This window comes from Eschscholzia californica, unplaced genomic scaffold (genome assembly GCF_041429995.1).
Source record: "Eschscholzia californica isolate CP2 unplaced genomic scaffold, dmEscCali1.0.p SCAF_4, whole genome shotgun sequence".
Taxonomy (NCBI): domain Eukaryota; kingdom Viridiplantae; phylum Streptophyta; class Magnoliopsida; order Ranunculales; family Papaveraceae; genus Eschscholzia; species Eschscholzia californica.
In genome coordinates, this window is record NW_028238461.1 from 21,678,452 (window position 1) to 21,705,655 (window position 27,204).

The 27,204-nt window shown below is 36.2% G+C and overlaps 1 protein-coding gene, 1 long non-coding RNA gene and 1 other non-coding gene across 5 annotated transcripts; 1 reads left to right on the top strand and 2 right to left on the bottom strand.

The window, feature by feature from the left end:
- Positions 1–3,563: 3,563 nt before the first annotated feature.
- Positions 3,564–3,781, bottom strand: LOC147543630 (small nucleolar RNA U3). The gene has a single exon (XR_015224477.1). It is a non-coding gene; the product is annotated as a small nucleolar RNA U3 (small nucleolar RNA).
- Positions 3,736–6,542, top strand: LOC147543631 (uncharacterized). Of its 2 annotated transcripts, XR_015223826.1 has the most exons (4): positions 3,736–3,898; positions 4,354–4,487; positions 4,579–4,698; positions 6,212–6,542. It is a non-coding gene; the product is annotated as an uncharacterized LOC147543631 (long non-coding RNA). The 2 variants fall into 2 exon arrangements; XR_015223825.1 differs by lacking the exon at positions 6,212–6,542 and having other exon boundaries at positions 3,751–3,898; positions 4,579–4,772.
- Positions 5,347–9,956, bottom strand: LOC147543632 (U-box domain-containing protein 34-like). 2 transcript variants are annotated; one of them, XM_086636813.1, is made up of 9 exons: positions 9,713–9,956; positions 9,424–9,539; positions 9,226–9,329; positions 8,491–8,612; positions 8,123–8,391; positions 7,928–8,029; positions 7,296–7,730; positions 6,408–7,151; positions 5,347–5,819 (listed from the first exon to the last, which is right to left on the bottom strand). In XM_086636813.1, the coding sequence occupies exons 1-9, from the start codon at positions 9,906–9,908 to the stop codon at positions 5,631–5,633; spliced, it is 2,277 nt and encodes a 758-aa protein (XP_086492939.1). In that variant the 5' UTR covers positions 9,909–9,956; the 3' UTR covers positions 5,347–5,630. The 2 variants fall into 2 exon arrangements, with proteins under 2 accessions (XP_086492939.1, XP_086492938.1); XM_086636812.1 differs by having other exon boundaries at positions 9,421–9,539; positions 9,713–9,941.
- Positions 9,957–27,204: the final 17,248 nt, after the last annotated feature.

A 27,204-nucleotide genomic window follows, 5' to 3' on the forward strand; every position in this document is an offset into this window, starting at 1 on the left:
AATGAGTCGGAGACTTTGAGAGGATCAGAAGATCTTTGAAATGCTTATGAGAGAGCAAGTGAATAGAGAGAATGGATTAGGTTACTCGAGTATTGTTGTCGAATATTGGATGCCTTTGTCTGAGTTTTGCTTCTCGTATTTATAGTGGTGGAGAGGGATTGCCTTGATGACAACCAACTAGTAACCGACGTATTTATTCCGCGTCATTACTCCTGAGAGATACGTTAAGGGCTAGAGGATCTGACCGTCAGATGAATATTCGAATTTCTCGAGGGACGGCTAAGATGTTACCGCGTGTGCGGTAAGCTACTGGCTGGTAACACCCGTCTTTAAGTGGCAGATACGGAATATTTACCACTAGTGCGGTTATGGATTGCGCAATAATCCTCTGGCCGTAAGATTGCCTAGTACTGGCAGGTAGCTATCGCGTGACACGTGTCAGATACGCTTAGTGCCCAACGGGTATGGATTTGGTGGCCCGAATAGCGACTCGGGCCACTATCGGGCCTTCTTATTTAGCCTCGCGGATTTTATCCTTACGAAGCGGTTGTTCATAAATTCTGCGGGCACCTCGTGGGGCGGATATTTGCCCATACATATATAAAGTTGAACGTCGACGATATAGAGAACGGAGAGATTCTAGTGGACTAGTGGTCAATGTTGGTGGGTAACAACGAACTCGATTGTGATGGTGAAGGCTCAGGGCCGTGTGGTGGGTGGTGCGGGCAGGGCGCCCGCACTGGGCCCCCCACCACTAAGGGCCTATTATTAATAAAAGTCCCAAGTATTCGAATATATAGAAGCCATGTGTAGTAATTGTTAGACTTTCACTTAGCTCAGCTGGAAAGGTGCTTCAGCTTTTCGAAACCCTGTCCTTCCACTTTTTTTTTGGTTTTTTAGGATACAATTGTTAAACACATCTTTGTTCTTGCTATATTACACTTTTTCTTAACTATTGTGTCCTTTTGAGAACATTATCTTTCATATTTTGAAGTGCTTTAAGAAAAAAAGATCTAAAAATTTAAAAATAATTCTAAGTACGTGTAAAATATATGTGTAAATTGTGATACAAAACATATCAGAAATAGCCTTTACATTCTAAATTATGCATTGTACAAAGAAATATGATATTATATAAAGGTCTACATTACATGGATTCATTATTAGTTATAAACTTATAATTTAAAGATATAATACATATTTTTTTGCTCACAAGTGATTGGGAATTCTTCGACTAGATTTTCTATGAAAATGAAATTTTAAATTTGAAAGTTTTTTCCTGTGATCACTACCATCTTCAAAATACATTTGGGGTTCATCTATAGGTTTCAGCAAACTACTGATCAATGATCTTGCATTCTGTTCAATTTTTGTTTTAAATTTTTTATCGTACGAAAGACTCACATTAAAATTTCGCACAGGGCCCTCGTTTTCTCGGGCACGACCCTGTGAAGGCTGAGAAAGAGAAGAAGAAAATAGATAAATTAGTTTCTTTAAGATCCTTAATATGTAGTTGTGCTCTAACTAGGGATGTCAACGGAGCGGGTTTGGGACGGTTCATCCCCTTCCCAATTCCGTCCCGTTAGTAAACGGGTTTTACCATTACCGTCCCAATAATTAATCGGGGTGGATATTCAATTACCATAACCGTCCCAATTAAAAATGCTAAACCATTACCGACCCGTCCCGCCCCGTTTAATATAAAATGAGTCGGGTCAGGTCGGGTTTAAAGTATTTTGTTTCACAAAAGTTATTTTAGTTTGAAGTAACATAACAATTGTTAACAAAATTTTGTAAGACTTTGAGTTTATCAATCATAAACACTACAACTACTTAATAATATAAAACATAAAATAATTAAATTGATAATATAAGATTAAAGTTTTAGAAACATAACTTTAAATAAAACAAATATTTAATAGGGTTAATTCCGTTTTGGCCCCCAATTGTTGACCAACTCACCGTTTTGGCCCCCAATTGTGTCCGGCAGTTCGTTTTGGCCCCAAAAAATTCCTAAATGGCCCCAAATTTTTTCAACCTCCCAATTCTACCCCCATGGCATTTCTGTAATTATTTTTTTTTTCCTTTTCTTTGTCCACCTCATCTAACAATTGACACATCACTCTGTCCACCTCACCCTTCTTCTCCGGCGAAAGATTGCCGGCCGGAATAAAAAATTCCGGCCGGCCACCTTTACCAAAATATTTTTTTTTTTTTTTTATTTCTCTCTCTTCTTCATCTCCTTCTTTCTCTCTCTTCTTCATCTCCTTCTTTCTCTCTCTTCTTCATCTCTTTCTTTCTCTCTTCTTCTTTCTTTACCTCTCTCTCTCTCTAACCCCTCTCTTTCTCTTTCTCCAACCCCTCTCTCTCTCTATCTTTAAAACTCCGGCGAAGGGGCGGAGCCCCTTCGCCGGAGAACCAGACCTTGAAGGTCTGGTTGGAAACCAGACCTTCAAGGTCTGGTGAGAAACCAGATTCGGTCTGGTTTCAAACCAGACCGAGATCTGGTTTCTACAACCAGATCCCGGTCTGGTTTGAAACCAGATCGGAATCTGGTTTCAACTAACCAGATTTCGTTCTGGTTAGTTGAAACCAGATTCCGATCTGGTTTCAAACCAGACCGGGATCTGGTTGTAGAAACCAGATCTCGGTCTGGTTTGAAACCAGACCGGATCTGGTTTCGCACCAGACCTTGAAGGTCTGGTTGGACCAGACCTTCAAGGTCTGGTTCTCCGGCGAAGGGGCTCCGCCCCTTCGCCGGAGTTTTAAAGATAGAGAGAGAGAGGGGTTAGAGAAAGAGAAAGAGAGGGGTTAGAGAGAGAGAGGTAAAGAAAGAAGAAGAGAGAAAGAAAGAGATGAAGAAGAGAGAGAAAGAAGGAGATGAAGAAGAGAGAGAAATAAAAAAAAAAAAAAAATATTTTGGTAAAGGTGGCCGGCCGGAATTTTTTATTCCGGCCGGCAACCTTTCGCCGGAGAAGAAGGGTGAGGTGGACAGAGTGATGTGTCAATTGTTAGATGAGGTGGACAAAGAAAAGGAAAAAAAAAATAATTACAGAAATGCCATGGGGGTAGAATTGGGAGGTTGAAAAAATTTGGGGCCATTTAGGAATTTTTTGGGGCCAAAACGAACTGCCGGACACAATTGGGGGCCAAAACGGTGAGTTGGTCAACAATTGGGGGCCAAAACGGAATTAACCCTATTTAATATATAACATACTAATCGGTTCGGGGCGGAGTTTACTATCTAATACCAAACCCGCCCCGAACTTGATTAGTTTTTTTAACTTCATACCAAACCCGAACCGTTTAATTAACGGGGCGGTAAAACCCGTCCCATTAGGGGCGGGTTTGGGAAAAAACCCGCCGGTTCGGGCCAAATTGCCACCCCCAGCTCTAACTACATTTGATCTAAAAGATTTTTGCCTACTTTAGCAGTTGGATGAGGACAAGAGAGCTACCCTAAAATCTAAAGGTTGATATTGACCTATTTACAAACTAATTGGACGGCTGAGATCATCTATTAGAATTTAGAGTGAAGAAAGTAGCAAAAGAGTTTGGGGAGTAGTCTGTCAGACAACCGCACAACCATCTCAGCTGTCCTATGACAAACTGAGAACGATCCTCTACAGTCAAGATAATCAACCTAGCTGATATCTAACCGTTAATCACGCTCTGATCGTGCGGTCATGATTCATCGACCAGACTTAGGTTCCTGTCTCCTTAGAAATCAAGGATACAGATGTACGATCCTATAGAACAGATCCTGTTCAAGTAAGGTCGTGCTCTATATTCACATCTTAGGGTTTTTCTAGTCACAGAAACCCTTCAAATTAGACAATGTGGGACTAAAAGTCAATTTGCTAACCCTCTGAAGAAAAAGGGAAATCTAGGATTTCAGGTAACAGATCTTGCTACTAATTAGGTTTGGTATTTGAATACATGAACTTCTTCTTGATATATATTTGCTACTAGGGTGTTAATGTTTCTATGATTTGATAGATTGTAACTTATAAGATTGAATTGAATCTCAAAACCCCACAGATTTAAATCAGGACTACTATTCTAATGAGTGTTTGTTTGCTAATTGATGAATAAGTGGAGAAAACCAGTCTACCCATGGATGTGAGCTGATTGTTTCATGAATTTTGAAGCTAACAATGTGTGGTATTCCTGAAAAAGAGAAGAATTCATGACCTTATTTTGTAGATTATGACTTGTTTGGTTCTTGATGACTATCCTAATACCCAAACACTTCACATTTTATAGAATGTCACTACACATTGTTTTCCGGTGGTTTTTGGTTCATAGATTGATGGTTTAATAATTTTCTCTTTCGATAATTGCATAGAATAGATAACAAGGTCTTGAAAGTTGGAGAGGAGCTACTCCATGAGAGCTTACCATTGCAAATGGGTTTTCGCCTTTACCGATAATACATGCTCAAATCATCTTTGTGGTATGAAGTGAAGATATCATATCCTGCTTCTGTATGTACACATGTTTCTTCGTTTTTTTTTATTGATTTGGTGTGTTTCCAAGTTTTCTCCTTGAAATCTCACTAAGTTCATTGACTTGTAGATTCCTGCTAGCTTTACCATTCAATTGGTAAGAGACAAATCAAATGTTGGGTTGAAGTGGAAATTGAATACGGAGAAACTCATGTTCAAATCTGATAGCAAGGACGAGCTTATTAATCAGGTTTGGTTTCGATAATAACTTGTTGGCATCAGCTGATCGACCTGAGTAACTAGGGTATCAGATTGGGATCAGAGGTAGCCCGAGCCGATCATATGTGGAATCACCGAGTTATTTTTCTTGCACCAACATAACACCTCGAACACATGACTTCAGGTCAGAACTTAGGTTCATAACCACTCCGGCCAATGTTCTTGGCATCACCGAGTTACTTATATATACACACATAACTGGGTCATGTCTGTTGAATTATGCAAAAGAAAGGAAGAAAAGAAATTTGTACACTATTATCTTCCGACTACTATGGAGAGATGAATATGTCTGGATCCAACTAAAATGGCAATTTATAGTAGAATACAAAACATTATCTAATCAAGCAAGAAAATGATTTTTAGTCAAGAAAAATAACAATAAAGAAGTACGATTCAATTGTGTTTTTAGTCTTTCAAAGTACTCAAATCATCATGATGGATACTGAACAACGCTAACAATTAATAGATGTTTGAGTATCATAGCGTAATGGTTGTACATAGCCTCCTTGTACGAGGGGGTCTTGAGTTCGATTGGTCGAATGACTATCTTTGAAATTATGATAGCTAGACCTCGAACGTAGGCGGTAGGTCGGTTTAAAAAAAATTCCTTTCAGTTCTCTATCTTAACATGTCATGGCATTAACATGCTAAAAATGCATTCATATTAGATACAAAAAGATAAGAGTGTGACCGCTCTCTAATTCCTCGAGTTTGAAAGATTAAACATAAATCGACTATCTGATATCTAATATAATTTGATCTTCTAACACTTCGCAACCTCCAAAGATTCTGGTATTCCCCTTGCTTCTATAGTTTTCATGATATTTCGAAAAAGTTCTCCCACGTGAAACTATAAGAGAAAGTTGTCTACCATTGAATATATAAACTTCTCTTTGTTTGCTGCTAAGGAGTTGGATTTTGAAGTTTCCACTCTTGTATAGCAGACCTTAAAGTATGATTTGGAGTTAGAACAGTATGTGGTAGCATAAGCTTTGTCACAGGAGATACATTTTGCTTCTCAAAACATGCCTTGATAGCTGCGTACTCGTAAGTAAATCCATCAGATGCTATATGAGGATCACTCATCACCTCCTGCACGAAAACTCGCAACAAAAAACAACAAAATTTGTAGATTAAGAGATCCATAAATTAAATTAGAAAAGGTTGATCTTTTAGTATAGGCCTACTTCGAAAATCAGCTTGCCCAAGGTTTATCACTTTACAAATTTTATTTTCCAGACGACAATAATACTAAGCCCCTACACCTTAGCCGATGTTTATACTGGAGTTACTCGATACTCCACCTATACGCGGGTACAGTTATGAAGTCTCAACACCCCGAAAACTAGCTCCAATAGCATGTTCCAAGCCATTCGGCCTAACTCACCTTGACAAGCGAAGTAGGATAATGCTAATATTCTTATCCTCCTGCACACTAGGAATGAAGTCATCAGTCATTTGACACTTTCTTTCTATCTATGCAGGGCTAGGGTCACGACTTCGCACTCTCAAACACTAGCTCTAACTACAATGTTAGAGTTGTTGGGCTTACTCTTCTTGTGAAATGATTTGTAAGAAAACAACATTTGTAAGAGGTTATCTACTTTACAATTTTTTAAATTCTAGACGATAAGGGATAATGCTAATAGAGTTATTATAGTCATCAGTCATTACGTGTACCTGAAGAATGGGGCAGAAGTAGTAGCTTGGTGCACAAATCTCGCTCCTTTGTTGTTGAATATTGTGAAGATTCAACAGTCTTTTAAGAACTGGAAGTACTTCAGACTTGAGATCAGGTCTATCTTTGACACTTAACTCTGAGCACTTAAATGCAATCCATGCTAACTCTTCTGTTTCAGGAAGTGGCCAATCTGTTATAGACTTATCCAAAATTTCGATGAATGAACCAGTACTTATCGCGTTTTCAACAGTCATTAATAGCCCATTTGGATAACGAGCGGTTAAGAGTTGAAGAACGATTATTCCAAATGCGTAAACATCTGATTTCGGTCTAATAATACCGGTTCTATGATATTCAGGATCCATATAACTAAGTGTACCTGCAAGAGTTGAGTTTCTATACTCTATTAAACTATCGGGAACCACAAACGACATAAACTTGGCTAACCCAACATCACTAATCTTGCTTACGTAGTTCTTGTCTAACAAGATATTTCCTGGTTTGAGATCTCGATGAATAATTGGTTCTGGTTCTAAATCATGTAAGCATGTTAGACCACAAGCTACTTCATAAGCAATTCGAAATCTGATAAACCATGGAAGTGGTTGTGTTCCTCGGTGACAGAAAAGGCGCTCTTCGAGACTTCCGTTTTCCATGTATTCATAAACTAAACAACCGATCTCTGGACAAGCTCCAAGTAGTAAAACCAAGTGTGGGTGACTTAGTTGGCTAAGAATTTCAACCTGCAAAAGTATCGGTAATTGGTAAAATATTCTAACTTATAGATATACAGAGACAGCCACTAGTCGACTAGACCGGACTGGCCTACTAATGGTTCCCGCCTCCTTCATTACAATACCTTAGTAGTGCCAATCTTGGGTCCTTACCTCTCTCAAGAACTCTTCTTTCTTAGTCTTATCAGATTCATCTGGATGAAGAATCTTGACAGCAACTGGCGTATGATCAAGAGTACATTTGTAGACTATCCCATACCCTCCTTCACCAATCTTCTTGTCCTCAGCGAAAAAATCAGTAGCAACTTCTATTTCTTCCCTTGTGTACCTTCTACATCTTTTCTCATTGGAAAAAACATCGTCGATTATCTTCTGTCTCTCTGATGATTTTGTTACAGCACTTAACTCCGCTTTTTGCCGTTCATGAACTTCTTTAGCGAGCATTAGCTTCGCAGCTTCGAGTTCTTTCATGGCTTCAAGATGTTTTGCTTGCTCCTCTACAATAGATTTTTTCCACATTTCTTCCTTTTCTGTAACAATGCGAACTCTTCGTGCCTCTTCGACACATTCTGAAGACAGTTGTTGCACCTACAAGATTGGAACCATGACTAGAATAAGACCTAATTAGTTTCAAACAATCTCGAATCAAATGTATAAGAAACATGTCGAAGAGGTCGAGAAACTAGTTCTTGAGGATTAATCAATCAAAGTCTCGAAACATATATAATAACCAACTCAGGCGAATCGGCCATTCCCAACTAATTAGATGGGTAGTCCAAGATCACCTTCTTTTTTATGTTTACTAGATCTTCACAAGCTCGGCCATACATATCGAGAGTAGTACGTAGTTGTAACTGAAGTCCTTCTAATTCAGCTTGAAGCTCAAACTGCACATAAGATAAGTTTTTGTATAAGTTCATTGTTTTTGAAGAATCTGTGAATCTAAATAGAAACTTAAAACAAGATTGCAGAATACTTGCTTGCTTAGCATCTTTACTAGAATCCGTGAAGTCATGATATTCGTCAAACAACGGCACTTGTTCGTTCTTATTTGCGAACTTTTGATGGCTAATCCTTTGATTATCTTCTAATATAGCTCTAGCAAAAGGGTCACCATGAATGAAGACTTCAGATAATGAGTCTACAGTTTCAAACTCAGATGCCAAAGATGGAGGATGAAGAGATGATATTTCATTATGTTGATATATTCGGTTGAACCTATTATGTTCAATAGTGGGGTTTCTAGTTTCTGCAAGAATCAAATTCAGAACCACAGTTATAGAAACAGTTGGAAAACATGAAACAGATTTGATAAATGGAGAACAAAGTTGTGTGTTTAGTATATTACCAGTATTAGAGGAGAGATCGATCAACTTTGTTATGACTCTGCTTCTTGATACCACGTAAATATTGCAAGTGTCGGGTACGAAATTTAGAACAGTTGTTGGTACATCATGTTCCTTTAACTTCCTACAAAGTTGCGAATAAAACGGGTGAAGTGTGTAGGAGATATGCCAGTAATATGAATCATGAACAAGAAAACTGTCAAAGTTGCCTAACTCTCCTTAAAAACCGACTTACAAGGGAAGGGTCACTCAAACGATAGTAGAGTACTTATATGCGCATCGTTGGAATTGGTAGTCTACTAGTTTAATGTCTACTAAGACGAGTCAAGTGATATCTTGATTGGCCTTCAAAATGGTGGTGCCTGTGGAACTTTCCGAAGCCACAAAAATTTCAATATACACGAGTAATGTGGGATTATTTTTTACAAGAAAAGTCCACCCAACCACACACATGTACCCTTAAAGCTTCAAGGCTGAACACGTGTCACACTGGTCGGACTATCGGTTAAGGATCTTAGAATGGACACTCGAGAACACAATGCATTCCAATACCATGGGAAAGTACATTGAGCCAATTTCTCCTCGAAAATTTACTAGCGAAGGAAAATCTACCAAGCTTTGTTTTATATGCCAAGACGATGTAAGATATTACATCAAAAACCACAATGAACGACAAATGCACAGAGAGTTTTATACGACAAATATTCGTAAAGAGTAACTAGCATAGTTATTTATACCTTGAAGATGAAGAACCCAAAACTAGACTTGTGCAACCAGATTCAGATATATATCTCAAGAGTGCAATAGCAGGATTTTCATCCTCCAACACCAAAGTCTCCATCTACACACAATAAATTAAGATTAAAACTAAAAAAAAATGAAGTAGTAAATATGGATGAAACTTAATCTATAAAAGAGAAGATAGAACAAACAACTTTTGTTTTGCAGAGTGTCATGAATGGGAGAAATATTTCTTCACACTTTAGTTTCATGTCTTGCCTATACATGTCAAGTACATCATCTTCCATTTCCTCAATAGGAATTCGATTCCCTGCATTTGAAGTAAACAAATGTTAAAAAGAAGACGACGTAAATCCTGTAGGCATCACTAGAAATTATCATTAAGACCTAATTCAGTTCATGGGAAATATGATAAGATGTAGATAAAGAAGTCAAGTTCCACAAGCTTAGATGAAATTGTTGAAAGAGAGACAGAGAGAGTACATGGATTTGAGATAGAAGTAATAGGTGGCATGACATGAATGAGAAGGAAACGATCGGCAATAACCATGAGATTATCAACTGCCCAACGAACAGCTTGTCGACTTCCCATATTGCTTCTTCTAATTGCCACAGCAACAACATTACTTGTAGACGATGTCGTGGATCTACCATTGCTGCTTCCACTGCTAGTAGCCATTAATGAAGGTTTCTTGATATTTTCTTTCCAATTGGAGTTAGAAGTAGTGATAACATATATATATATATATATATATATATATATATATATATATATATATATATATATATATATATATATTATTGTTTCTAGCTACTTACTCTTCTTAACAATGGAAAATGAGACTAATGAACTTAGAAAATTAAAGGGCTAGTTGACCTTGCTAAATAAAGATATCTTGGCTTAGTTGATAATTTGTAAGTACTCTTTTAGTCAGATCAGCTTGTTAAGCTAGTTTGATATCTGATATTGACACATATAGGTTGACATTTGATGTACCAATACCCAACAAGGTAAAATCATATGATCATATCATAAAGGCAAAAGCATATCGTAAACAAGGGAAAAACATGTCCACGGGTCACAAACGTAATCCAATCCGATCGACTCATAGGTTCATCGGTTGAGCCCGCTGGACAGACCTAATTCAATGTCTTACACTTTTGCAAATAAAAAACTCAATGTGAGTAGTCAAGTTTTATTTTAAACCAGGGTTATTGTGTTCATAAATTATGTATAGTTTGAGGGTGGGTCTACAGGCGCTCCGCCAAATTGCCCTTAGCCCGCCCCACGGATTGGGCAGTCCGAGGGTACTCGGATTGGGTCTAATCCGTGCTGGATTTGAACAACACAAACAAATGTCAATTCGAGGTCTACCCAGGGAGTGCAAAGAGATGGACGGACCAAGAGTAAAAAGTCTGGGCGCCTGTAGAATAGGTTGATTAATACCCTATTCAACAACTAGAATACCTCATAAAAAAACTAGAATAGAATACATGTCTTTTCAACTGGTACATCATATTTAAGTGTTATTTTTAGAGATGTCTATGATCAATAAAAGTCTAAAGAGTTAGATAAAAAGTAGGGATAGAGAAAGTCAAACACAAATTAGCAAAAATATTAAACCATTTTCCAAAGAAGTATGTCGGTTAAATTCAACATTTGAGGGGGAAGAGATTTCACTTGGATCTGCTTAGTGTAGATGGTAGAAAGTGGTAGGTTTAAATGTCATCACTAAACTTACTTCTCCCCACGTAGAGAAAGAGAAGTAAGATACCAAAAACAAGAAGAATAAAAATTAGACGTGCAGATCATATTCATTAAAAAAGTATTAAGAAAAGATAAATGTCTTTATTGAATAAGGAAAACTACAACAAGAAACATGTATATCATCTTTATCTTTTAATTTTGGAGCATAACTAATGTGAAGGAACTATCCACTTTGAGACTGAGGCTTTGACTGGGAAATTTATGGGAGAAATTGAATAATTGATGTAGCAAGTGAGGAGCAAATATTTGGTTAGCTTTGCCCAAGTCAAGATGTAAATAATGAGCCCTTGATAGAGCTAGCAAAGAGGTGGACACGAACGAGCTGTACCCTGAACCATACTCTAACTAGGGAGGTCGTACGGAGATCAGCATTGTAAATGAGATTAATATCTACTATTGGATCATAAAGACATCAACCACATGTACCGTTAGATGATGAAAGCTTCACATCAATATTATTTATATATCTTTCGAATATATTATTCTCTGTTGTATCTATGAAAGACATATTACAATATTGAGAAGATATTTAAGTTAGTCTTCTTACCTAATAGGATGACTGGGAGACTTTATATATATATATACAGGGCCGGCCTAGCCCAAAGCCACCAAAGCGGTGGCTTTGGGCCTCATCTTTCTAAGGTAATTATCGGGGCCCCAAATCTACATTTACGTTTGATATAAAAACCATACACATAATTTCAAGTAATCAGTTTAGCTCCGCTGGTGAATCCTTAACTCAACTAAAGAGATCCTGGGTTCGAGCCACCATATCCTCCAATTTTTAGTTTATTATTATGTTCATATGTTTTTAGTCTATTTTAATTTTTTTGTATTGCGTCTATTTTGTTTTATGAAATTATTTGCGTCCAAATTGATATGGTCTTTGGTGACTTTGGGCCTCATCTTTCTAAGGTAATTATCGGGGCCCCAAATCTACATTTACGTTTGATATAAAAACCATACACATAATTTCAAGTAATCAGTTTAGCTCCGCTGGTGAGTCCTTAACTCAACTAAAGAGATCCTCGGTTCGAGCCACCATATCCTCCAATTTTTAGTTTATTATTATGTTCATATGTTTTTAGTCTATTTTAATTTTTTTGTATTGCGTCTATTTTGTGTTATGAAATTATTTGCGTCCAAATTGATATGGTCGTTTGTTCTTTCAATGTGATACTACTTTAAATGATCATGACATTGAAAAACTTAATATGCAATATTAGGTTGTCCACACCATATAAGAATTTTATAAAGTGTCATTATATAAGCTCTATGATTTTGTTAAAAAAAAATGTAACCAAATCATTTAAAAAAAATCATTTGTTCGAACCTAATTTCTCTAGTATAACTGATTTTCAATAAAAATGTCGTTTACAATAGATCTAGGGCCTAAGTAAGGGATATCAGATAACGTTTTTTTTTAGATTTATATGTATATTGAAGTAATCTTTAGGCTCATCCAGTTTTGGGACATTCGTGGTTTATACTTAAAGTGTTGTCAACAAACTAACCAATTAACAATAAGTTATTTTCAATCTTTGAAGAAGCGCATTGCGCACTTCAAACAACATAATTTTATATATGTCGCGTATTTACAAAAAAAAAAAAAAAAAAAAAAATTAAAATATGTTTAAATCACATGATTGAAAAGCTATTGTATGAGAAAAATTTCGTCCATGCCATTTACAAGTTTTACATTTATCTCAAATATAAACTAAAAATGTTGTAGCGTTAGATATGTCCCTAATTGATAATACTACATGTGTTAGTAATTTAGTACTTATAAACTAGTTTGGGCTCTTTCTTTTTATCGTTTTTTTAACTAAAATTTGTGCAAAATTTAGAATGTAGCTTAGCTATTAAAAATATGGTTTATGTTCAGACGTTCAAAGTTTCAATTCCTCTTCAAAGACTATTAGGATTTTTGTTTTTATTTTTCATTATACAAAAAAGGGCCCCAATTTCAAGTTCGCTTTTGTTAGGATTATGTTTTCAAATGAGTGTTAGTTGAGTGTATTTGTAGTGTAAGAGGAGTGTAAGAATAATTGAGAGAAGGAGAGTTTTTTAAAAGTTTGTTAGCCACCTAAGACAGGAGAGAGAAAGTTGTTATAACAAACTTTCCACTCTCTCCGTCTTAACCGACTTCTCACTCTCTCTCTACTAAGATCAATGGCTATATATAGCCTTGTAATTGACTTGATTAAGTAATGAGAAAAACTCCATCTTAATTCATTTCTCTCTCTTTAGAAACATATCTCTCAATCCCTGTTTTGTTTTCTCACATGGTATCAGAGCGTCTAGGTTAGAGAAATTAAATCGAATCATTATCAAAACTGAATCATACTAGTGATCAAATCAGAGAGAATAACATTCATTACTAAAGCTCAGATGACTTCATCAAATTCAGAAAATTCATCATCTTCAAACTCAAAATCGTTTCAGACTTTAAATATCACAAATTATATCTCAGATAAGTTGGATGAATCAAATTATTTAGTTTGGAAAGATCAATTTGAATCAATTTTGATTAGTAATGATCTTTATGGATTTGTTGATGGATCGATCGTTTAACCTTCAATGTTCATCACTAATTCAGAAGGAAATGAGGTCACAAATCCAGATTTTCTGAGTTGGAGGAAGCAAGATCATCATGTTAAATCATGTCTAAAGGAAACCTTCTCGAAATCGATCTCATCTGATGTTTTAGGTCTGCAAACTTCACATCAGATCTGGAAGTTTCTTGAAACAGTCTATGCTGAAGAATTTGAAGCTAAGCAAGATTTACTTCGTCGACAGATTCAAAATACTAAAAGAGGATCAGCTTCAGTTAGTGAGTATCTCAAAAAACTTAAAACTTTTTCAGATTCATTAACTGTTGTTAAAGATAAGGTTTCTGATAGAGAGATGATTAGAATCATACTCTCTGGTCTAGGAAAAGACTTTGATCAATTCGTAATATCAATTCACAATAGAAACGATCAGATCTCACTTTTAGAACTTCGTTCAAAGGTTCTTCACCATGAACAATGGCTATTGTCAAAAGATCAGGAAGATCAGACAACCTATTATGTTCAAAATAATTCAAACAAAAATTATAGATCCAATTCTTACAAAAATCAATCACAACCTGGTAAGAAATCGAGTTATAATAACTCTTCATATAAAAGCAAAGAGAGATTTGCTCAAAGTTCAAATCCTCAAAAGTCTGATAAGTCTCAGATCAAATCAAAGTATAACAATGAGAATTCAACATCAAATTCTCAAAATCAACATCAAAAAGCTGTTAATTTCGATTTTACATCCATTCCTTGTGGAATTTGTCATAAGTGGGGGCATCCAGCTCACAAATGTCGATATAGATATACACCTTCAACACCAAATTTTGCTGGATTACACATTTCAGAAGAGAAGAAAGGTTTCTCTAGTGATGATTCTGATTCCAAGCATGAAGAATGTAACCTAGCTCTTGTAGAAGAATGTTACAATACAGAAGTAACTCAGAAAAATATTTCAACAGCAAAGTGGCTTGCTGATACTGGAGCATCAAGCCATATGACAAACAGTAACAAGGTAATTGCTCATCCTAAACCTTATCTTGGTTCAAATTCTGTCTTGGTTGGTAGTGGTAAGTCTATACCTATAGTTGGATCAGGTGATGCTTAATTGGTTACTTCTTCACATGAATTTTCCCTTAGAAATATACTCTTGGTCCCTGATTTGAAGAAGAATTTTCTCTCCATTTCAAAATTTACTAATGATAACAACTGTTCAGTTGAGTTCTACCCTTGGGGTTATGATGTTAAGGACTTAGCTACCCATACTGTTCTCACTGAAGGACCAATGATAGATGACTTATATCCTATTGAATTTGAGCAATCACCTATACTTGAAGAAGCCTATGTTTCAGACTTAAAAAGTTCTTCAAACCTATGGCATAAAAGACTTGGTCATACTGCTCATGGTATTTTACAATCTCTTCACAATTCAAACTTGATTCAACTGGATTCTTCTAAGTTTACAAAGGTATGTGAATCATGTCAACTTGGCAAAAGCAAATGTCAGCCCTTTGAATTGTCCACAAGTCTGATCCCAAATCCTTTACATATGGTACATTGTGACATTTGGGGTCCTTCTCCTATTCCATCTTGTTCAGGTGCAAAATACTATATTCTTTTTGTTGATGACTATAGTAGATTCTTTTGGCTTTATCCTATGAAAGCTAGATCAGAGAGTCTCTCCTGCTTCAAGCAGTTCAAGGTCACATATGAGAAGCTACTCTCTGCAACCATAAAAATCTTTCAAAGTGATGGTGCTCCTGAACTAACAAAAGGTGATTTTAAGAGATTTCTTGATGAACATGGTATTTCATTAAGGTGTTATTGTCCTTATACCCCTCAGCAGAATGGGAAAGCTGAGAGGAAGAATAGACAAATCCCAGAGATGGGAAACACTATGGCATTTCAAGCTTCTATGCCTAAAAAGTACTGGTTTAAATCTTTTGAGACTGCTTCTTACATCATCAATCGACTTCCCACTAAATTATTAGATGGAAAATCACCTTATGAGGTATTATTCTCAGAACCACCTGATTTTTCACTGTTCAAGGTATTTGATTCTGCTTGTTATCCACATTTGGCACCAACTAGACAAGATAAACTCAGTTCCAAATCCACAAAATGTGTTTTCTTGGGTTATAACAACATTTACAAGGGGTACAAGTGTTTAGATTTCTCAAGTGGTCGAATATACTTTTCTAGACATGTTGTCTTTGATGAAACTTGTTTTCCCTTTTCTGAAATTCAGAATTTTTCTCAAGCTCCTGACCCTATTGTGTCTCAGCAAGTGGTGCTTCCTTTCATTACATCATATACTACTTTAGAATCTTCTGTTCCTGTTACTTCTGTACCCTTGGAACAATCTCCAAATTCATCTTCGATTGGTTCTGCCTCACATCATCATCTTGAGCCAGCTCCAGATTCAGTGTATTTGCTACTACTTCTACTGAATCTGCAGCACCTCCTTGTCATCAAATGACAACAAGATCTAAATTGGGAGTTCATAGACCCAAATATTTACCAGATTATGTGGCTCACTATTCTGTTTACCATCCTCCTCCTCAAGCTTATTTGACACTTTTGGATATTCCCACTGATCCTACAACTTATAAACAAGCTTCTAAACATCCTGAATGGTGTCAAGCTATGGAAGATGAGATTAAAGCTCTAGCACAGAATAAAATTTGGACTCTTGTACCTGCTACTCCTTCTATGAACATGTTAGGATGCAAGTAGGTTTTTAAAACCAAGCTCAAGGCAGATGGGTCTATAGAAAGACACAAGGCTCGATTAGTTGCCAAAGGTTTTCATCAACTTGATGGTTTGGATTACTCTGAAACATTTAGCCCAGTTGTTAAAGTATCTACTATTAGAGTTGTTCTCACTATAGCTGTCTCTTGTGGTTGGATTATTAACCAATTGGATGTGTCAAATGCCTTTCTTCATGGAGTCTTAAATGAGGATGTTTTTATGATGCAACCCCCTGGTTTTATAGCTCCTGATAACTCTTCCTTTGTGTGCCACTTACATAAGTCTCTATATGGTCTTAAACAGGCTCCTAGAGCTTGGTTCACAAGGTTCTCTGACTTTTTGCTACAATATGGATTTCAAAAGAGTGCTACAGATCATTCCATGTTTGTATTTGCTAAGTGAAAGGATGTTTTGATCCTATTGCTATATGTTGATGATATCATATTGACTGGGTCTTCCTCTTCTCCAATTCAGCAGTTGATTGCTCAATTAAGTTCTGAGCTTGCTATGAAAGATTTGGGTATTCTTCATTTCTTCTTGGGAATTGAAGTCAATCCTACTTCCTCTGGTCTTCTTCTTACTCAGAAGAATATACTATGGAATTGCTTCAGAAAGCTGATTTAACAGACTGCAAACCCAGTTCCACTCTTATTCCTTTTGGCAAGAGATTATCAATTTCTGATGGGGAGTTACTGTCTGATCCTACTTTTTATAGGAGTTTGGTAGGAGGCCTTCAATTCTAACTATGACAAGGCCAGACATTTCCTTTGGTGTCAACTATGTGGCTCAATTTATGCATGCTCCAACTGATTCTCACCTTCATTTGGTCAAGAGAATTCTCAAGTATCTCAAAGGGACTATAGGTGCTGGCCTATCTATTTCCCCAGGTGATTTAACCAATTTAAGAGCATATAGTGACTCAGATTGGGCAGGTTGTCCGGATTCTCGCAGGTCCACTTCTGGTTTTTGTGTTTTTCTTGGAAAAACTCTAGTTGCTTGGTCTTCTAAGAAGCAACCCACAGTTGCTCGATCAAGAACATAAGCTGAATATAAAGCTTTGTCTGTAGCTGCTTCTGAATTGTTGTGGGTTTCCTATGCGCTTGAAGAATTGGGGGTTACTCTCTCTCCTCCTTTCCAGCTCTTTTGTGACAACCTGAGTGCTAAGCATCTTGCTATGAATCCTGTCTTCCATGCTCGAACAAAGCATATTGAGATTGATTATCATTTTGTTCGAGAATTGGTTGCTGCTGGTATGCTGACTTTGGAGTTCATTCCTTCATCTTCTCAGCTTGCTGATGTTTTTACAAAGGGTCTCTCCAATCCCCTATTCTCCTTACTCCTTCACTCTTTAATGTCTTTTCCCTCTTCCTCTGTTCAATCTAAAGTTGTTCCTGCTAGCTTTAGCTTGAGGGGGGATGTTAGGATTATGTTTTCAAATGAGTGTTAGTGGAGTGTATTTGTAGTGTAAGAGGAGTGTAAGAATAATTGAGAGAAGGAGAGTTTTTTAAAAGTTTGTTTGCCACCTAAGACAGGAGAGAGAAAGTTGTTATAACAAACTTTCCACTCTCTCTGTCTTAACCGACTTCTCACTCTCTCTCTACTAAGATCAATGGCTATATATAGCCTTGTAATTGACTTGATTAAGTAATGAGGAAAACTCCATCTTAATTCATTTCTCTCACTCTAGAAACATATCTCTCAATCCCTGTTTCGTTTTCTCACAAGGCCCCCTAAACACTTGGACCGTCCCTGTATATATATATATATATATATATATATTGATTGTAATCTCTAATGATTATGAAATAAGAATTATTTATTCTCTCTAATTCTATCATGGTATCAGAGCCTCAACACTCCACGAGTATTGAATTAGATCTTAGTGAGCTTCCGCGAAACCGTCGACGATAGCCGATATCAATGACTACCGTGCGGCAGAATATTGTCTATCATTTTTTTTTTATTATTTCTAAATTTTTGTTTTCTTTTAGCAATTGTTTAGTTATTACAAATAAACTTCCTGACCAGAAAGCATTCCTACTTTTAAATAGTAAAATAATGTTGAAGATCTAAAAGTAGCCAAAGAGAGAACTGATATAGATGTCCTTCGTTACAAAGTTACTCATTCCTTAATAGTTTCAACAAGATAATCCCATGCCTCAACCAAGTCTTTTCACATTTCAGTTTTTTTTTTCTGATCGACCTTTATCAACATCAAAACCTTGATTACTCCTTAGTACCTTATCTTTTCCTTTCTTAAATCTCCCAACTTTACCTTCGTGCTCTCTAGAAGATGTTTAAATTAAATTTTTTAAAGACCGTTTTAAAATCGAGGTAAATTGACTCAAATTCTTTCAAATTTTGCCTTCTCTTCAATCTCACTATAGTATTTGGCTTCTTTTCTACCGTTACAACTTTCTTGAATTTTTTATTCTCTCTTTTACTAATCCATATAACTCTATCTCTGTCGTAGCGTTTTGAACGACCTCACTGCTATCTCTCTAAACTTTCTTTCATTCTCATTTTCTTAAGCAAAAGAAAGAACGACTTTGGCTTAAATTTTTTGATCTCTAGGTCTACATCTGATTTTCCACTTCTCTTTTTCTAATTCGGTTTTCTTCTATTCTCTATATAAGAATTAAGGCAATATTGTGTTTAAAAAACAATTGATCTAGCTCTCATTTTCCACTTCTTTTGTTGGGGCATCTATTATATGAAAAAAAAAACTAAAAAAGATTTAAAAGGCAAGAGGCAGATTTTGAAGAAGACTTAACAAATTGCATGACGTATAATCTATATGGCAAGCTAAACAAGTCTAATGACCATCTTAGCTTGAGGGGGGATGTAAATGCGATTAATATCTACCATTGGATCATGAAGACATCAAACACATGTACCGTTAGATGATGAATAGTATACTATATTGTATCTATGAAAGATCTATTGCAATATTGAGAAGATATCTTTATTAGTCTTCTTACCTAATATGATGACTGTGAGACTTTATATATTTTAGTTGTAATATTCACTGATTATGAAATAAGAATTATCTATTCTCTCTGGGTCTATCAGAGTCCAGTCGGCACCTGAAACTTTGTTATAGTATAAAGACAAGTAGAGAGGTGAATCTGAACAAGCTCTGCTCTGCCCAAAGAGATAGAGCAGGGAGGTATAAAAGTGATATCGACACCTTAAGCTATGATTTGCTCGAGAGAATGACGGTTTGACAGATAAACAAATAACGCCAAAAATCTGCTCTGTTACTGACAAAAGATATCGTATGTGATTCTTTCCTTATATGGCCATTCCACGTGGATACAAGGGACGTTGGTCGAATGCCGCCTCACAAACTGTAACTATATATCACACAAGTTTGCTTGAAAGCGGATCCAATCTGAATTCAATCTGAATTCAATCTTTACAATTCAACTAATTTCTCATACTTGTGCACATAACTAACTTAAGCGTCAGAGTGTCGTCACAGAGCCCCCACCCCTGTCTCTTTTCAAGTCTCCATTACAACAACAAAAAGAAAGAACGAATGAAGAGTTACCATTGTATTTTCTTGTTGATCTCGGGAAACCACTTTCGAACATCATCAGTTTGGCGCTAGAAGATGGGAGCAAGAAAGGAATCCCTTGTGAGAAATTTTTTCCTCTACACCCTTTATCACTTAGGATGGCGAGTTATAATCTATGGAGTAACTCAGCCAGAAGGAAGAATAAGCTACCAAAAAGATGAGGCAAGATGAAACACAAAGATAATTAGAGATACTCTCGAAAGAGCATGAGGAATATGTGTAACCGTAGAAAGAGACGGTCGAAGAGCACCACCACCTCCTGTCTTGGAGGTGAAGCCTGAAAAGAAGACGATCCAACTATTAACTCTCTGATAGTCAGCAGTTGGCTAAGATGAAGAAAAAGATAACAGAGAAGGAGACTCCAAACCTAGGTCGATTAGTACCACCACCATTTAGTCTAGCCATTTTGAATGCAGAGAGGCCTCGAGATTTATGCTGACCTATAAACATTTGTGAATGATTATGTCACGAGAATGAGCTTGACAACCACTAATGAGCTCAGAACATGTCGAGTTTTCCACACCATTCTAAAGCGAGCAACAAAATCCTAATATAACTCTATGGATCCAGCTTTTTTACATATTGAGCCAAATATTGGTCAGTTTTGACCAGTCACGAAGTCAATAGATTGACAGGGGTTGCACGTGCCCAAGCCTGCATAAAGAGAAGGTTAACCCTTAATAGGGCTACCAAGGGGTTGGATCCGAATAGATCTACTTCTTGAGCCCAACTCTAACTAAATAGATTGTTGGGAAGGATCACCGAAACTCGAACCAAATGAAGACTCCAGCTAAAAAATGTGAGGAGGATAGGGTTATCGTAATTTATCATTCAATCTATGTAATATGGTGTCTTCATGATTTTCATGTCTTAGAGAAAACCAATGATCATAGACATATTTCTACAAAAGAAAGAGAAACTGTGTATGAGAAGGAGAGAGGATGGGAGCGGTCGGTTTTCACACCTTTGTCTACCACGAGGACAATTATATACCAGCTAATCCGATGTCCACCCACCGATCGATCCATGCCATTCTTCGTAGTATACCTGACAAATCGGGAGGTGTAGTTGCAATAGCACCAGTTTCTATATGTCTGTTGGCTTCAATTTTTATTTTTTTATTCAACCAAAAAGTGGAATGTCAAATTTTCATATAGTTCATTAACAAGGTGATAATTGAAGAGTTGACACTCATAACAATTTCAGAAAAAGAGAGTTCTCATAGTGAAAGAAAGTAGATTGGGTTTGGAGAAAGGCATCAAAAAAGCCAGAAGAGAGAAAAAAAATATAATTGATTGGGATTACCAAACACGCATGACCTTGGATTCCCTACACGAGAAAGAAAAAATATATACACGAAGGTATATCCCGTGTCCGGTGGACACAAACAGTTCTATAATCTTAATTGTTGGAAGTAAATTAATAAATTTGAGAGATGCAATCTTTAGCCATAAAAGATGGATTTGACAGATATAATATCAACCTTTGGAGATAAGTATTGGAGGTGTAATATCATTATTTGGCGATAAGTTTGGGACGTGTAATATTAGTCATTCAAAAGATGGGTATGTTTCAAAAAAAGATACGCTCCTCCCTCATTACATGGATGAATTAATTATGTATTCTTCCCAAGTGGTTCCAAGGTGTTGACATAAACTCCAGAAATCCCTGGAGGTCTCAGGTTCGAATCCCAGAGAAGGTAGAATCTTTGGTTATTTGAATTGAGATTATGTAGGTATTAATAAAGTTGTTGGGCTTCAGGCCATTATCTTTGTTGGGCTATAGGCCCGGTGTTGTTAATGTTTTGAGTGGGCAGTTATCGAGCTTATCACATCCATGATGTATCAAATGCCAAATATCACGACATACGTAGATCGTAGTCGTCTTCCAAAAAAAAAACTAGAAAACCCTAAACTACTTTATATATACTAAGTTTACTTCTAGAATTTAATTCATTTAGTTATTCTTCAATGCAATGAATCATCCCATATTCCCCTACCTCATAGTTGTGGAGATTAGTATACAAATTCCTTAGTGGTTTCTTCATGGATGTAGGTTGAGATTATGCTACCACTTTCGACAGAACCGCATTAAATATTGGGGTTCATTACTTTACGTTTATCTTCTCAATTATCACATAATCCTCATAAACTATCTGAGACATACTATTTTGTTTTGGCTCTGACTTGGTTGAGTTGTAACAACATCAGGGGCGGACCCGTATAGGGGCTATGTGGGACGTGCCCCCACAACCCCGAGTTAAAAACAATAACACCAAATTTTCTAGGCTTTTAATCATTAAAATAGGGGCAATAACTAAAAAGGTCAAAATAATATTGAAAATGATTAGAAAAACACAAAACAATTGAAAATTATTATTCAAGTCAAAAAGTATACAAAGACTAAAATACCCCTTTTTGTCATTTTGTGTAACTTAATTCTTTTATTTTTCTTTAAACTTTAAATCCATACAACTTCTGTTTGAGATGTCAGATTTTTATAAAAATTATATATTTAGAAATGATTTTTTATTAGCTTTGTAACAAGATCCACTTTCAATATTTTTTTCAAAAAAGAATCTACAAAAAAATAACATTTTTTCCCTTACGTTTTTTTTGTAAACTTGCGTTTGCAACAATTTATTTTGCAAACACTAACAATCTGTTCTGCAAACATGTGTTTGCATAATGATAAAACTGCAAACTATGTTTGCAAAATATAGATTGCAAACATGATTTGCAAGCTTTGCAGAATATATATAATCTTGAGTTGCATATCTTGCAAACTCGATTTGCAAATCGAGAATATAAATTAAGAGTATGTTTTCTACGAAATCTTGAGTTTGGAACTGATTTCATCATTCCTCACAAAAAGCAATTTATCAAAAACAAAACCACATAACACTTGCATATTTTCTCAATGGATAAATACAAGACCAAAGATGAAGATAAAAAATCATCATAATTTAAAGGTTTTTGCTTTCAATGCCTAAACTTATAGAACCTCCGTATCCTTTACACATAATCTAGTCATGGCAGGGAACAAGATTAGCTTATTCTTGCTAATTTCGGTTGTAATGGTTGTTGTGGTTGTAACACTAATGAGTCATTTTTCCAATGCTAGCACTCTCACTTCTTAGAGTCGACCACAAAACAGTTTACAATCATTGTGGATGTTTTCAAATTAACTACCATGGAAGAGTATATTTATCGAGTGTTAAGTTGGTTGATTCAATTTAACCATTTAACTAAATCGCATTTGTACAAAGTAAGCAGTTCAAGAAAGAGGATCTTTATGAGACAATTCATCAAACAATTTTTGGGCATGTTCATCAAAGGAATCTCTTAAATTCCATCCATCTCACATCCCATGCCTTCAAAGATTTTATTAGCTAGGTCTCCTCATCTTATTGATAACAGTAGGCATGGAATGGATTTCTACCAACCCCTTGTTTGGATCATAGATATCTAACACACACTGTCTTGGTCCATATAATGGTCACCCTTAATGCCACCGTTAATGCCATTTTCACGTAATAGCTTTAGATCAGGGATTTGATCCTAACGCAATCACCCTTTCTTTTCTATCCTCTTTGTTGTAGAAAATAACCTATATTTTCCATTGTCAACTACACGTTTACCACCTAATCTTCCAATTGCCATATTTTGTAGTTTTGTTCTTCAAGGCTTGAGCTGGAAATCTAGATCTGTAGCTAAGTTTGCTTCATCAGTAGATCTGAATCAGTTTGCGCACAAGACCAAAATATCGATAGATCTGAATAAGTTTGCCTCATCATCACTGTTGATGCATCAGTTTGCACGAAGAAGATGATGGTGAAGAACTGTCGAAGATGATGATGGCTATCACAAACTCACAAGAAGAAGGAAGGAAGGAAGGAAGGAGAAGAAGAATCATCAAGAAGAACAAGAAAAAACCCTAAAAAGAGTTCTGACTCTTGTTTTGAGAAAATATGACTTTTAATATATAACGGTATTTTAGGTACGAATTTTTTTAGAAAATGACCTGATCTATAATTATTCATATTATTTTAAACTTATACTACCATTACACATAATATTTTGACAACTTCTTGTTAATAGGAAATGTTACTTGCTTTTTTAGTTATTATGTAGTATAATTTATTGACCTAAACAACTATTTTCCCCATATAAATAATTACATTAGCTTTTCATCAAACAATAATCGTCCCCATGGCAAGGTGATTGGTTGTGCAAACATTTGGTCGCGAGTAGATGCACCCTCTCAAAGTGTTATTGACGCCACTCAGAAGGAAAATTTTATAAGGGGCGCCAACTAGTTTGTAGTTATATTTTGGTACTTCAAATTTTCTTTCGAACTCAATTTTCTGATCAGATTTTCCTTTGCTCCTATTTCTTTGTAAATTCAAGTTTGACATCTCATTCTGCTGGAATACGCCCAACTTCCAGTAGAGTTATTGTATCGCATATTATCCTTACGCCTTTTTCATCCTTCATTTTTTTGATATTTTCTTACAACATTCTTTTTAAAATTACATTTATCTCGCCTTTTATCCTTCCTTAACTTCTTTACAGAATATAGATTATGAAGATTCATTTTTAAGATAAAAAATCATTTTATTGACATGTAATTTGAGTGTATTAGTTTTTATATAATCTAATTGGGCACACTAATTATTTACATTTAGATTTTAGCAGAGCCGTGGCTGGGAATTTAGGGGCCCCGTGCGAAATTTGAATTTGACGTTTTTAAAGATTTAAAAAAATTACAAACAAAAATTGAACATGGTACAGTTTCTTCGTAAGAGTATTGTTTAGAATCTAAAGATGAGTTTTTTAATTTTGTATCATGATCTTCACACATGTAATTACATATTATCGTATTCCTTTTACAATTTTAATAATTTTATTTCTGAAAAACATTTCAATATAGGAAAGAAATTTACCCAAAATAACAAAATGGGCAAGAAAAAGTGTAGCGGAACAGAAATTGAGAGTTATATAGTAATGGTACTGTCAAAATCACCCAAACCAAAGAAAAAAGCTGTGTGATTCGAACGTGTGCCACTCAGTTGAAATTCAAAATTTCTAACCATCTGAGCTAAGGGACTCTTTGTATTTAATCATGTTTCTTTACGAATATATTAATTAGCATTGGACCATCACTAAAAGTGGGCCCTTAGCGGCGGTGGGCCCTGTGCGAGCGCCCTGCCCGCACGGACCCAAACACGGGCCTGGATTTTAGTGAAAGCAACCCACGACTAATCGTAGCCTAATTAGTTAAGTGTTGTTATGACATATAAAGATTATTAGTTTAAACGACACATAATTTTTTTTGTAACAATTCACTTATAACTAATTTCGGTAGGCGATCATAATGAAACTTTGGAATTTGTTATTTGTGATGGTGCATCCCTTTTTTTTTTTTTACATATTTATGATGCATCGTTTTTTACTATTAAATATAATTAAATTACGTCCGTAAAGAAAATTTTGTGAGTCGGCCACTTAACAACATGATACCTTCTTATAGAGAACCCCAATTTCTAACTCATATAACTATTTTGGGATTGCCAAAGTAACCACTTTGCTAATGAAACAATTATGCTTTCTTTTGAAAGAGAAAAAGAATCAAAACACACTTTTGAAAGGAACACCCCAAGGATCCTAAAAAGTCATAAAAGTAGAACAACAATAAGTAGCTTTCAGAACACAAATTCAAACTCAATTATAAGTGCTACAAGTTTTCTCATTTATTAGCTAGTTAACTTGTAAGAGAGTAATACTCCTGCAAATTGGAAGAAATGGTTAATGGAGATGATCATCAAGATCAATGTGTAACATATTTGATGAAGACAAGATCATGGTTTTTTAGAATTTTAACGGTCGGAATTATCGTCTTAATGATGGAGCTTACGAAAGTATCCTCACTTGAAGAACAAAATTTTACACCAAGTTTGCTATGTATTAGTGAATGTTCAACATGTCCTGTCATTTGTGGATCACCACCTCTTTCATCATCACCCTCATCTCCACCACCACCACCACCACCACCATCACCTCTTTCATCATCACCTTTATCTTTACCACCACCACCACCCCCGTCTCCGTCGTTGTCGCTACCACCCATTCATTACCCGTCTCCGATGACTCATCAGCCGCCCCCACCACCCACAACAACAAAATCTACACCAACAATACCAAAACCATCACCACCATCACCAACTGAGCTTCCTCCACCGGTTAATTATGAGAACACGCCACCTTCCTCAACCACTAAGGGATCACCCAATTATCCATATCCTTACTACTACTTTTACTCATCAAAAGCATCTCAAGTTACTTCTCCAAGTTCCTTTTCATTCACTATTTTATTTCTAGTATTGTGTTATGGAAATGTAATTGCTGGTTTGTACTAATTAAATTATGATAAGTACAGATTTTAAACATATTTTGTTTAAGTCCTCATTATAGTTGTATAAATGAGAAAGTGTATGTCTTCTTTATATTTAACTCTTTATACACATTACTTAGGCACCAAAACATCTACTTGTTTAGTTGTTTGTACAATCAACACTACAAAATTAAGGTATTTGCGGAGTGTCCCAAATACAATTGCCAACGAGACTGGTGACGGGACGGAGCGGTCGGCAGAGCAATTGACGACAGTTTCATGAGTTCCCTTACTGTCGGCAGTACCCTAGAGAGCAGAGAAATCTGGCTAAGAAGGAAGAAAAAGCGAGAAAAAGAGAAGCGAAAATTATCAGAAAAAAAAAATGAAAGCGGGAGAGAAAGCAGAAAAAACCCGAGAGAGTGAAAGAGAAGTACAAGTCGGTCAGGACTCTTTTAGGCTTACAGAAGGAAATAGAAAAACCCGTCGGCTAAAGAGTTTCGCAAAAAAATTTCTGCCCGAGGTGCGGATATTTCATCCGCTACTGACGGTTGTAACGAACTCCGGCGGTAGAAGTCAATCACTACCGACGGCACATAATAAAACGGTCGGAAGTAGATTTTCTTGGAAATTGTTTCCTCAGGCGCGAATGGTTACTGCCAAAAAAAGATACCCCTCTAATTGATCACCAACGGAATAAAGAAAACCGTCGGCAAGGAAGCACTGCCGGCATTTCCTCTACCATCGGCAGTCCGGTCAGAAAAAACCACGGATGTTCATTGGGATGACTTATTCCTTCGGTTTTAAGAAACCGTCGGAGTTGATTAACTACCATCGACGATTATTGGTCATACCATCGGCAATATACACCAGTGCTAACAGTTTCTCATTATGCTGTCGAGAACACACGTGGACAATAACCCTTTCT